Source organism: Peromyscus leucopus, chromosome 3 (assembly GCF_004664715.2).
Source record: "Peromyscus leucopus breed LL Stock chromosome 3, UCI_PerLeu_2.1, whole genome shotgun sequence".
NCBI lineage: Eukaryota > Metazoa > Chordata > Mammalia > Rodentia > Cricetidae > Peromyscus > Peromyscus leucopus.
The window spans coordinates 133752124-133766102 of NC_051065.1; the positions used below are offsets into that span (position 1 = coordinate 133752124).

General features: G+C 39.0%; 1 protein-coding gene across 3 annotated transcripts in view; it reads right to left on the reverse strand.

Annotated features, from left to right (window-relative positions):
• Pik3c2g (phosphatidylinositol-4-phosphate 3-kinase catalytic subunit type 2 gamma) overlaps positions 1–13979 on the reverse strand; it is a 347375-nt gene that overhangs the window by 194155 nt on the left and 139241 nt on the right. For all 3 annotated transcript variants that reach the window (XM_037204039.1, XM_037204040.1, XM_028872205.2), the window contains 2 exons: positions 10472–10565; positions 6487–6581 (listed from right to left, as the gene is read on the reverse strand). In XM_037204039.1, the coding sequence (XP_037059934.1) occupies positions 6487–6581; positions 10472–10565 (189 nt within the window). The remainder of the gene's footprint in view (positions 1–6486; positions 6582–10471; positions 10566–13979) is intronic.

Genomic DNA, 13979 nt, shown 5'->3' on the forward strand with positions numbered 1-13979 from the left:
TTTTCACATTGGGAAGTAAAAACCTTCAAATTTCCCCCAATCCAATGCTTCCTGTTTATTCCCTCTCATGGAATGTCCTATTCTGTTATTTCCTAACAAAATGTCCTTAAGAGGCTCACATGCTTGAACATGTGCTCACTTCTCTCAGGTATTCTGTCACAGTAGTGAGGGAAGTCACTCCTGCATTCCCCTTGGGTCTGAGACATCCTCTATCTATAATCACCTCACCCTCTACTCGCTCTTCTGCCAGAAAAGCACCACAGTGACAGCAAGTCAATTTCCATTCACAGTGATGCTTGGTTGTCATGGTGGTTTTCATTGTTAGACTATTAAGCACTCATGGTTCGGTATCTGGTTCAGAGATGACCTTTAGAACAATGGTGGGTAGACACAGTGGGCAAGGGAGAGCTGCTGCAGACACACAGAGCTAAAGGGCTTGGGAAATGAAGGGTTATGTTAGTGAGGAGCAAAGAAGACTCCTCCACAGCCTGTATGAATAGGACGAGGCACTGACTTCAGTGTTAAATAAACACGTGGATTTCGGAGAAGCGGCTGCTCAGCCAAGTGAAAAACCTCATTAACTTGGTGGCTGTTGGGTTTTTGCTCTTTCTTTCTTTGCTTATTCATTTAAATCACAGGACATCACTTTTGTTAAAGGAGCCCTAGTTTCATTCTTTGAAACTTAACTCAAATATTCTACTCAAAACACTCCCTAAACATGATGCTAGGTACCACCTATATTTAGTGCCATGATTTTTTAAACACAATTACATTTTTTCCTGCTTCATCTGTCCATGGTTTGTGATTCTTTAGTTTTTGCTTGTTTTAAAAGGATGCTCTTTTAAAATCTCCTTCCTTGCCTTCATTTTCTCCTTCCTGTACTTTCTCAAGCTTGTCCCTCGGAAATGAGCAGTCTGTCTGTCACTTATATTCTTCTCTATTTCTTCTATCTCTTTTTGAGTTGATAGGAAGGGAAATGGGTTTCATGATTTTTTTTTTAATCATAACACTAAGAAAGGCTACCCTCTCAACGACTCCTTAGAAAACAGTGACATAACTGTATTTTTGTGAGCTTATAAACATGACATTGATTTACAACTTCGTCTGCGGTCACTGTGACCTTTCACAGGACTCCAATTCTCACAGTGCATCAGCAGATGAGGGACTTACTCAGGTAGCACAATCACTCATCAGTAGAATGAGTCCTTGATACTCTATTTTAACTTTTAATAGCCTTTCCAAAAAAATTACACTTTATCCTTCACAGACATCCATATTTCAATTCAAGTACCAAACCTGAGATTATTTAACATGCACTCATGTTAATAATGCATATTGAAAAAAAGTTTCAAGATAAGCAGTGTGTTTAGTGGAGTCCTGGTTGGAGTGCCTCAGGAAATGCCGCAAAGTATATCCGCTCAGCTTCCTTCGGCTCAGGGTACTCATGAAGAAGCTGGAATGAAATCACACAGCACTTTGGGAAGAGTCTGTTAAATGAAGGGCCAAGCATCTGATGTCTTCTTATAGCTGTGTGTTGGAGGAAGTACTCTGGGTCTTAGATTAGATATTTAAAATGAGATGAGTAGCAAGTCAAGTGCTGACTCCTGACAAGTTTCTGTGAATCTTGAGCCCTTCAAGGAAAGGAGTGACATCAATATGAAGAATTGAAGCAGAAAACATGATTCTTCAAAATGGCGGTTTGACATTTTTACAGTTAATTGATATTTTTAGGCAGCTATTGAAGCAAGTAGATGATGCCATCACATAGTTTTTTAGGACTGAAGAATGTACAATTTTTATTATATAACTAGGCCATTCACACTCGTAATTCTTAAAAACTTATTCTATGCATTTGACTCTCTAAGGTCCTCTAAAAGAAAAACAGAAAAACAGCATGGAGATAATACCATGGACTCAACAGTGAGTGATGATAGGGAAAGCTTGATAATCTCTCAAGTAATTCTTGTTTCTCTGATGCTCTTTTAAATTTGTGCTTCGGAAAGTCTTAGCAGTCTAGGACTTTTGAACAGAAATAATCAAGGCCCCAGGTTCCATTGCTTGAAAATCATATTACATAAAAGCATTTAAAAAAAACCTACGTGCTTTCTAAATATCCACAGTCTCACAGTTATATTTTGTCTGGAAATCTTCATTGAGTGAACACAACCACAAAATCTTTCACCCATCTTACAATCCTGACTGAATTTAGCTTCCTGTTAAATAATAGAAATTATAGAAAAAGAAGGATTTGAAAATTATAAACAGAAGTACTTTCTCTTCTGGACAAGATGGCTGACAAGAAGCTGCCCCTATGGGAGACAGTGAACAAGAAGAGTCAGTGTAAGAAAAGAATAACATCTATTCTACAGGGGGGTGGGGGGAGCGAGAGAAATAGGAGGGAGAAGGAAGGAGAGGGAGGGGCAACTTTAGAAATTCACTAAAGCAGTTTAGGCTACCTGACAACTGCGGAGAAAAAGGCAGGTGATCCAAGGACAAGAGTCCAAGACAAACAGCTCCAGCCATGTGGGGTAAGGGATGCTCCGGGCAGCCTTGGTGAAAAGGACTGGCACCCTTAGGACAAGTCCACAGCCCATAGGAGCCCCCAGGCAGCTGTAGGTTTCCATAAGACAATGATTCTTTTGTTGGATGAGTTATCAGTAGACAGGGCTCCTACTTTTTCCTTTCCTCTTTCACTTAATATGCCTTGAAGAGCAGAGGGCAAGGGCCTTCTTAAAGAAGCTATTGTCTAAAGCTGACCTAACCCAGGGGACAGTTGGGTGGATGCTGTGGGATGTCCTATACGCTGTAAATATATGTTGCTATGATTGATTGATAAATAAAATGCTGATTGGCCAGTAGCCAGGCAGGTGGGACAAGGAGGAGAAGAATTCTGGGAGGTGGAAGGCTGAGGCAGAGGCCGTCATGAAAAGCAAGATATAAGGTACCAGTAAGCCACGAGCCATGTGGCAACTTATAGACTAATAGATATGGGTTAATTTGAGATATAGGAACTAGATAACAAGAAGGCTAAGCCATTAGGCCAAACAGTTTAAATAATATAAGTGTCTGTATGTTTATTTTATAAGGGGGCTGCGGGACTACCGGGGCTTGGCAGGAGCTGGAGAGAAACTCTTCAGCTACAGGTGGAGCTGAGAGAAAGCCATAAGTGATAGTCTGGAAGCCTCAGTCCAACAGGCCACTGTCCCAGGGCAAGAGATGATTCAAGGAAGTGCAAGAAATTGTATGTGTGTGTGTGTATATATGTTATTTTCCAGAGTGCTTTGAAGTTCAGCTACAGATAAGCAATGAACAGGAGAACCCAGTTAATGCCTGCTAGTCTAGCTCCCCTCTCCAAGCTATGCGGCTCTTGCTCCCCCAAGATGTGCTAGTCTAGCTGCTCCCCCCTTGACATGCTAGTCTAGCTCCCCCAAAATGTGCTACTTTAGTTCCCCCCAGATCTATTAGTTTAGTTCCCCCTCAGCTCTGTTAGTCTAGCTCCCCCTCCAGCTAAACTAAATTTTAGAACAGAAAATTATTAACAGCCAAGCTTGCCTAGGGACCAGCAGACACAATAGGATCACGTAACTGATAAATTTTAAACGGTGTAAAATGTAGAGATGAACTCAGACTGGGTCATGGTTAAGAAATGGATGAACATGAGAGGCAGTGGGAAAGATAAGACTTGGATGACATGTGAGGTTGTGCCCTCCCAGTTACTCAGTCAATGATGAAAGGGAGGGAGAAATTTGAATTCGGGTTATAAAAACTCTGCATTCAATATGCACATCTGCAATTTTCAGCTAATAGCCAGGCATGCGAAATCATGAAGTAAACTATCATGCTCTCAGTATTTAGAGCCTCAGTTCTCCTGTTATGAAATGAGGCTCCACATTTCTCTCAGAGGTAGTTGTGGGTATCAGAAAGGTCATATGTTGACAAGCTGAAAAGTACAAGACCTGGGAGACTTGGCTCAGGCAGTGAAGTATACAGGAAAATGTAAGCCCACCCTTGGTTGCAAGGAGTAGATCTCTCAGCTAAGAATAATACTGAAGATTGACATCCTAGAGCCACTGTATGTAGCAAGATCAGCCTTTGGAGCCATCTCTCTGTAGGCCCAACTCTGAAGCTCTGCCCATGTACCTTACAACTCACAGCTGCTTCCTCTAGCCCCCTCATACATACCTAGCAGGTCTTGAAAGTCAGAGGAACACTCTGCTTGCACAAATCTCAGTTCTTTGGTTGCCTTCTACATCCCCAATTCTTTGGAGAGACACTCTCAACTGGAACACAATCCATTCCAGAGGGAAATGCTGTGAGTCTCAAGAGGGTGATGACATCGTCAAGCCCACACACTACACAGCTACATGTGGCTGCAGGGGTCTCTAGTATGCAAATGAGGGAAGGTATCAAGGAGAAGTCAGCTCTTGTAGACTTTGGAGACTTGATCAATACAGTCTAGGCAAGGTCATAAACCACAGGAAAGACAAATGTCCACAAGTTCAACCACACCCGCCACCCCTGAATTTCCACTGAAGTCTCTAATTTTTTATTATCCAGAAACAACCTGTTCCAACACATTATCTTTTTTTGTTTTCCACTGCTTTCTTCTACACATCTCTTTTTTGTTCTTTTTCATATATCAGCAGGATTTTCACTTTATGATCCTTAAAATTATATTTTGTATTTTTAAAGCATTTTGTTCCCTTTCTTTATAAATTTTCTTATTTTGTTTATAGATTCCTTTCATCATTGGCCAGTCTTTTTTCTTTTTTGTTTGTTCTTTCCTTTTTCTCTTTCTACATTTTCCTTTATAATGTACTTTTAATACTTTAACTTTTATCTCTCTTTCAATGCCCTCTAATCTCTCAATTTTCTTTCTCTTCCCCATAGCACCCTTCTCCACACATCTCCTTTCTTTAACTTGCTTATCTTCTATTTCTCATCTTTGTGTGACTCATCTCCTTCCTTTATTTCATTCATTTACTACCCTTTAATTTACCAATAATAATTTGTAGACATTCTATTTATTCTTCCCTTTTTCTAGTTCATAGTCCTTGGTGATGAAATAATAGGCTTTAGTTGATTTTGGAGTGTAATCCTTTATCTTGCACAATTCAGTGTTGATGCAGATACAGCCATTTGTTTTCTCCTCACTGAGAAGAACTAGGGATTGAGTCCTTAAGAAATGCTACTGTGAGGGTCTCCAAATAAAACCATAAACACAATCCAAAACAGCAGATGCAAAATTCACAACAGAGAAACACATGAAATGTAGGAAAGCAGGGAAACATGACTCTTCAAAGATGGTAAGCCTTAAGTAGGTGCTGAACTCACAGATGGCAAATTAAGACAAGTGTCAGATGAAGAATTCACAAATGTTTTCTGATAAAAATGATCAATGAACTGAAAGGGCTTACTAATAAGCAAACGAATTCAATCCAGGGCTTGACAGGAAAATCAGCAACATGGAGAAAGAAGTCAGAGAACATTACAATATGATGAAAAGTCGGCATCAGGGAAGAAAATTTCAGCAAGGAAATTGAGATCTTGATTAAAAACAATAAAACAAATAGAAATGTTAGAAGTGAAGACCTCAATGAACTACACACAAAGCCAGTAAGAGATGTCATCACAAGATGCAACTGAGCAGTAATAAAAAGTCTTCCCACAAATAAAAACCCCAAACCAGATGGATTCACTGTTGAGTTTGACTAAACCTTGATGGGAGAGAGGTGACATGTACATGACTCAAGCTGTTTTACAAAAGAGAAGAAGGAAGATTATGGAATTTACTCTACAAGTCAGTATTATCTCAATGACAGGACTGGATTTTGACAACCCAAATCAATAAACAAAACAAGGACAATCTCCCCGGTGAACACAGAAACTCTATAGAATTCTTGCATATAGAACCCACCTGTGGAATCTAGGTTTGGATGTGTGTGTTGTGTATGCTGTGAAAGTAGAGAGGGGTTTATGAGGAAGAGGTAAAGGTCTAAAGGTGAGAGGGACAGGGAAAACTGGGGAGAATGGAATACATGTAGTGTGAGAGCAGAAGGTGAGACTACTAGGGAAGGAAGACCAGCAAGAAGGGAGCAAGAGACATGGGAAAGAGTAGCAGGAGAAAGGGATTAATAAGAAGAAAGAATAATGATGCACATGTATGAAAATGTCATAATAAAACCTGTCATGTTGTATACTAAGTCGAAAAAAAGAATAAACAACAACAAAAATGGAACAATGAAGAATTTTTCTAAGTAAATATGAATTATTTATGTTGAATAAATAAGCTTATATAAATGCTACCTGTTTTAATAGGCATATACAAATAAAGTTTTAAATAGAGTTGTAAAAGTAACTGACAAAGACTCAAAGTTGGCAGAATTTTCAATTGATGATAATAGCATCTTTAGGTAAAGGAATCCTTCCTCATACTGCTGAGAGAAGCTGGGGACTTAAGGAGACCTGTACCTGTACCAGTCTTACCAGTACAGAGATTGGGCCACTCGGATGCTTTGCAAAGAGCGACGAAGCAGGAGTTCCACCAAAGGACTTTCAAGATTCCACTCAAACTTGACAGCCTGCAGTGAGAGGTAAGGAATTCTTCACTTTTTATCAGTTACAAAAAACAAAACAAACAAATAAAAAAAGACCAACAACAGACTGTACAGGGACTACAGAGGCTTCAGACGGGGATATGGAAAAATAATAGGAGCTTTTCAGTGGAATATTGATAATATGCTTGATAGTTTATTCATTGTTGTACAATAACACAGCAAACATTATACAATTTGTCTTTACATGGTCTTCCTTCTCCTTATTTATGATTTTGGAGTATAAGAAAATAAATAAAGGCAAGTGGTTGGTAAAGTTCAACCATGCCCCAGGGGACAATCCTGGCACAAAAAAATCAAGATCAGGGTTAGATGTCTGTGACCCATAAAATGGTAACATTAAGCACTAGACAGTTCTACTAACTTGGAGATCAATTACTTCCCACTCACAACCAAGACAGAAATCCCCAACTGATATGTCACTATCAATCTGTAGATACTGAAGCCTTGTTTAAAAATTCAAAGCTGATGAATCTTCCATAACCCATTCCTAAACCTTTCCTTCCTCTCCATCATGAGCAGCTCTGGGAGGCTGATACTCAATCTGATCAAAGATACAGACAGCAACGGAAGCCCCTGACGTCCTTTGGGACCTCATTCAGACATCCACCTGCCCTCTGCAGGGAGGGACTCAACTGTTCCTGGTCTGCATTTGGGACTCCTCTGAATATATGAAAATGAAAATCAACTTCTCTTCTTAAAGATGTCCATTTCTACTTTTTCAGTCTCTTTGCCATATATACATGTACATTCACACACACTCACACACATGCACACAGAAGAGGGGTAGGGAGAGAGAGCTGTGGGATGTTCTGTATGGCAAATGTGTTGCTCTGATTGGTTAGTAAATAAAACACTGATTGGCCCGTGGCTAGGCAGGAAGTATAGGCAGGACTAACAGAGAGGAGAAAAGAAAGAACAGGAAGTCAGGAGGAGTCACTGCCAGCCGCTGCCAGGACAAGCCGCATGTGAAGATGCTGGTAAGCCACGAGCCACGTGGCAAGGTATAGATTTATGGAAATGGAAAAATTTAAGATATAAGAACAGTTAGCAAGAAGCCTGCCATGGCCATACAGTTTGTAAGCAATATAAGTCTCTGTGTTTACTTGGTTAGGTCTGAGCGGCTGTGGGACTGGCGGGTGAGAGAGATTTGTCCTGACTGTGGACCAGGCAGGAAAACTCTAGCTACAAAAGAGAGAGAATTTAAGACAGGTTTTATACCACTGTAGAGATGAAAAAGTAGGACTGTTTATCCCACATCCACACCTGAAGGAACTCCTCTGTAGTATGCTCCACACAGATGATTTCAGCAAACTTCCAAGAGTCTAATGCTGGTGGGGTGTGTGTAGAAAAACCTTGAGTGCCTTGTCAAGCTGTAGCCATAGGGTCCTTTCTCTAACATGCTGGTGCTATGCTGACTTGGTTGTGTGTTTTGTTTACGTCAAAAGGGTAAGTGTATAATATGGCCACGGAGGCAGAAGCTGGTCCAGAATTTACTTCTGGGTCTGCCTTATTTCATTTGTTCTCATGTTTCTTCTAGAAACCAGTAATTGGAACTCACAGATTGACTTCTTTCCTTACAAACTCATTGACTTATTCTACCTAATGATAGAATTTCCCTCTCATACTTATCATCTGGTACACAGGCAATCTTTTGGAGTAGTGACACAATTCCCAAAAATAATCAACAGGGGATGACTTTCAGGTCTTAGAAAGTTTAAAGTCCACGGTGGAGCATGCATTTCTTAAAGTAAATTTCATAATAAATGTGAATTTCTTTCTAGTTTTTATTGTTTAGTCACAGTATGTATTTTCCCCCATCTTTGAATGTTCTATAAATTTTATTTCCAATTACAACAAAGAAGTTCTTTCAATTTTTATTTGTGTATTTGCTGTATTAGATTTTGACTGTACTTCTTATGTTTCAGTGGGTTTCTTAGCACAATGTGTACCAATTCTGATTGCCACTTTCAAGTGAGTTTATTCTATATGTAACTTTGTAAAAATTTTCTCTTTCAGTTGAGTTAGATATAGCGTATTGCCCATACCTGTGAGTCATGAAATGAATAATGAGCCCATGAGTTGGGTTCATCTGTTTTCATTTGAAGGTATTCTTTTTCTACAATAATATCCTAACAAATCAAGGGAAGTCGTTACTTAAAGCAGCAGCCAGCACAGCTACTTCTCAGATAGATCTCTCCCTCAGGAGGATGTCAGAACAGTTTATATTGTGGCGTACAAAGTAACATTAGGGTTTATTAATAGAAGTTTCCCTACCAATCTTGGCATCTCATATCAATGGTCAATAGCTGAGCCAACTATCAGTTAAAGCAGATTCCAATCTGCCAGGTAAGGAAATGTTTGAGTTTAAAAATCAACCTGGGTGTGGTGATACATAATTGCAAATCCAACACTCGGGAGCTGGAGGTGGGAGGAGCATGAGAAGTTCTAGGTCATCTTTTACCATATAGTCAGTTTCATATCATCCTGGGCTTTTGAGACTCTGTTGGTGGAGATAGATCCGTTGGGAAAGTGTTTGTCTTGAAGGCATAGACATCTGAATTTGATCCCCAGAACCCATGCAGAAAAGGCAGGCATGGTAGCCGACCAGGCCAGTGTCAGGGAAGTGGAAACAGGCTATCCAGCCTAGCTTAATTGATGAGCTCAAGGTCACTGAATGACCTTGTCTCAAAAAAATGGTGGGTAACTGCTGGGGATATTTTTCTGTATGCTGTGAATGTGTTGCTCTGATTAATCAATAAATAAAATGTTGATTGGCCAGCAGCCAGGCAGGAAGTATAGTACAGGTGGGATAAGCAGAGAGGAGAATTCTGGGAGGTGGAAGGCTGAGTCAGGAGATGCTGCCAGCTGCCGTCACCATGAGAAGTAAGATGTAACGTACCAGTAAGCCACAAGCTACATGGCAAGGTATAGAGTAATAGAAATGGGTTAATTTAAGATAGAAGAACTAGATAGCAAGAAGCCTGTCACGACCATATAGTTTATAAGTAATATAAGTCTCTGTGTGTTTACTGGGGTCTGTGGGCCCCGGTGGGACTGGAGAAATCTCCAGCTACAGCTAACATATGAGAAATAACACCCTGGGTTGTCTTCTAATACAGAGAGAGAGAGAGAGAGAGAGAGAGAGAGAGAGAGAGAGAGAGAGAGAGAGAGAGAAACAAAAGCAAAAGCAAATGTTGGACTTCTTCAGTACTCAGTGTGGAGGTGTGCAGTAGTGTGGATGTTTATTTACTTACTCATGTGTATACTGCGTAACTTCAGTCTTAGCCTTTCATCACGTTCAGACTATCAGGGTTGGTCATAGCTCCACTTACCTTCACATTATTTTCTAGAAATTTCCCAATGTTGTGATAGTTGATAATGCTAAATTGTGCTAATTGGCAGCAGAATTTGGTGTTAAAAATTACTTTCTCAAGAGTAATAACCAGCAGTAAAACTCTCCATAGGAATGGGATGAACTTTTTAGTAAATGACTGTTTTCTACAGAATGTTTCCTTGGTTAATGTTTCATCAACTTATATACTCATGAGACAGAGTATATAAATTTTTTCCTCCTCATGAACATTCCTATGTTTTTCCCAATACTAAATACTAATTACTAAGTGAAATTGGTTTGTGAAAATTTTCCTTTTGGGCTTTTATATGACTTCTTGTTAGTATATCAGTTTTGGATAGAAAATGTCTATATTAATAACGTGGACACATGGGATGCAATCAAATTCTTTCCTGGCCAAATTGCACTATAACATTTCAGTGATTTTGTGGGTTTACACTGGGAACCTTTAGAGAATGATCACTTTGGTCTCTGGGACCTCTCGGTAGCCCTTGGATCTTACCTGAACTAGCTGTGGGAGATACTCCAGCAGTTCATCAGTCAGGAGGTTGTCTAGTTGTTGAACGGCCATGTCACGAATGTCTTGGTCTGGAAAACTGACACACAGTTAATGTGACTACAGAGTTGGAGTTGACTGGAAGTAATGAATTACACACACACACACACACACACACACACACACACACACAAACACACACACACACACACACACACACACACACACACACACACACACACACTATCTGGGAGAGAGGGTGAATTCTACCCTTAGTACATAAAGTCCTGTCATCATCTCCAAACCAATTAAGATAATCAACACTCATTTCTTTCACATTCTACAGTATCGAATCTATACTCTCACATGCTCTGCAGGAGAATGCCCTATTGACTAGACTTTTGAAGTGGGTTAAGTCCCATCCCTGTCAGCACTATTAGCTATAAAATACAGGCTACAAGAGAGCTAAAAATCTTTCCTGAAAGGGTCTGAAATCCTTGCTTCTTATTTACTATGCATTTGTTCAAAAAATTATTACCCCCTGGATATCTGATCATTTATATGATTAAAACAGTATCTAATATTTTCAAAATGCTTTTGACCAGATATTAATGAAAACAAGACATCAAAAGTACTTTATCATGAATAAACAGACATAACTTAACAATGGTGAATCTTAGTAGACTATGAAGCTCTTGAAGCTGGTAGTAAGATTTAACATCCCTTGGACAGCTTGCAGATACCAGTTTTTGAATTGAATTTGTGAAGGTGCTAAGCTTCTGAAACCACATCCCCTACACAATTTTCTTCTTCAAAGAGCTTTTTGTGTTGCTACCATCTTGCACCACGCAAAGATTGTACTCAGTTATCTCAAAGTTGCTGGAAGTGTCTGGAATTCACATAGGCACACACTGCTTTAATTGCTGCTGGCTTGAACATTTGACACAAATGGATTCAGCAAGACTTGGTATGAATACTTAGTTTTAAAGGGACAAGCCTTCAAAAATATTAACAGGTATGACTTAACTTGAAGAAATACCTTATGGCATTTAAAATAATGACTGATAAATGCAGAAAATACTACATTCCTTTGTAGGGAAGTAATGATATTTTAGTCAGTCAGGGTGATGAAGATTGGCTTCCTATGGTGCAGAAGTTAGAAAACTTCACTCTTTAATGTAAAGTCTGTTTTTCCTTTTCTTTTTAGGATATTAGATTACTGAAGGATGAAATGAACATTATGCAACTAGCATCAAATGAAAAAGAACAAAAACAAAAAACAGGGCATTACCTAGTATCCCCTAACTGTCCTTGAGAGCAATTTGGAGTGGGAAAGCTAAACAGCTATGCATTTCTTCTAAATTGACACTGGGTACCAACTGCAGCTCAGATTTCACTTTTAAGCTTATTCGCTTGAAACAAATATTTGTGAACAACAAATCCACTGATAGTCCTGTTTTCTTTCCCCTGTAAAGACCTCAACCGTGAGATGTGATGAGAACTATGGTCCAGACACATCTAAGAAAGCATTGCTGAGGCCAGAGGATTCCACCACACACAGACCAAGAGAATGCTGCAATGGAAATGCAAAGGTAGGTTATCTCATTTCTGCATGTTAAGACTTTAGATTTTTCTAACTAAATTCAAGAGACTCTAATTTACTAAACCACTTGTCCAAAGCCTATTGATATCAAGGTGAGTTTGAGGACAGTTTGAAGCCTTAGAGGGAGCAGTAATAAGTGCTGATGCCCAAGTCATTGCATTGTGACTCTGTCTAGTCACTTGTGCTTTCTTGTATACCTGTATCATCCTGTTGATATGGATGACAACAAAAGTATAAAACATCACAACAGAACAAAGCTCTGATGGATACTATATACTTCTTATTGTGCAATCATTTCTATACTCTAGGTCTCAAGTTTCATGGATGCATCCCCAGTGCCTCTGGAATCGTGATGACTACCTATGTGCTTGAACGTTATCTAAGCTAAACCTGTTAGATCTGTCTATTACCAGACTACCCTCTCCTCCTCTTTTTACAGCCATAAAGCCTCCAGAGTTAGCTAGTCTAGATGAACTACTGATGGGCTCCAGGTTAAATGAGAGACTCTATTCCAAGAATAAAGCAGAAAGGGGTGGGGGAGACACCTGGCATTGATCTATGGCCTCCACACATGCACACATAGGCTACTGCACCTGCTCATACATGTTCACACAAAGATGTACACACACACACACACACACACACACACACACACACACACAATGTGCATCGAACCCCTTTGAATGGGAATATCCATAGTAATAATTTCTTTGTTCTCCAATGATATTGACTTATTACTTCTAGTCATTTGGGACTGGCTAATAAATACTTAGAATTATAATTTTAAAAACTGTGCCCCCATTCCTCAATGAGGGACTGAATCAACTGAGGGTAATGTTTATTGCATCTTTTTTTTTTTTTATTCCTAGGATTTACCACCATGCTCTCTGTACTGTAGGTGATTTATCAAAATGCATTGATGATGATGAAAACAGTGCTGGAAATCATACTATAGAGACAGATTATTTCTTGCTGTGCACTGAGATAATTTAAATTGGTTGCAGCAGGTTTAATTCCACAAATACCACCTGCATAAATTTTATACTTTTTTTCTTGTCTCTCAGTCAAAGGAGTAGGAAAAAAAGCAAACCTGAGGGTAATGTAAAAGGACATTTTCCAATGTCCTCAGTAAGAAGAAAACAAAAATCTATTCATACTCATATAGTGAAGTGGAAAAGAAAATTATACATGCAGATTCAGGGAAGCATGTTTTGTATTTTGATGGAGAGGAATGTCTCATTTATTCATTACCTTTGCTTGGAGTTCACAAAGAAATTGGAAGCAAAATTGGAACAAACCACATGATATCTTGGGATATGACTAAGGACTTACTTGACATTCAAGCATATCCAAACATCGTTTGCATTTGGCTATTTTAGGAAGAGTGGGCCACCTTAGGAGATGCTTGTGGTGTTGTTGATGTTCCTAAAACAAGGGCTCTTTCACACAGTGCTGGCAATATAGGACATGTATTCAGATGAAACAGACAAAAATGCTTTTAAGTCGTGATTATTTTAAATGTAGCAATTTAATGTTTGAGAATTAATCCTAAGGGTATAATGAGAGATGTACATGCAAACCTGTTATGCAGAGCATTGGAAATACTATATATGTCTAAAACTAAATGAGTTCAATACACTATGATCACCTGGTAGATTGTATACAGGCACCAAGCAAAACAACGGGTTATTTGATGATCTCAAAGCGCAATAGGGTAATACTGGTTTTTAGTATTCAGAGTAATCAGTTTCATTAAGACATTTCCTCACATACATATAATATATTTGGACTATACGTGTTTTTTTCTATTACTGTTTTTAACATATGTCCTTCTTTTTGAAAAAATTTAGTATATATTGCTCCATTATTCTTAATAAAGAGATGGAAGATATCAAGATTATTGATTCAAAT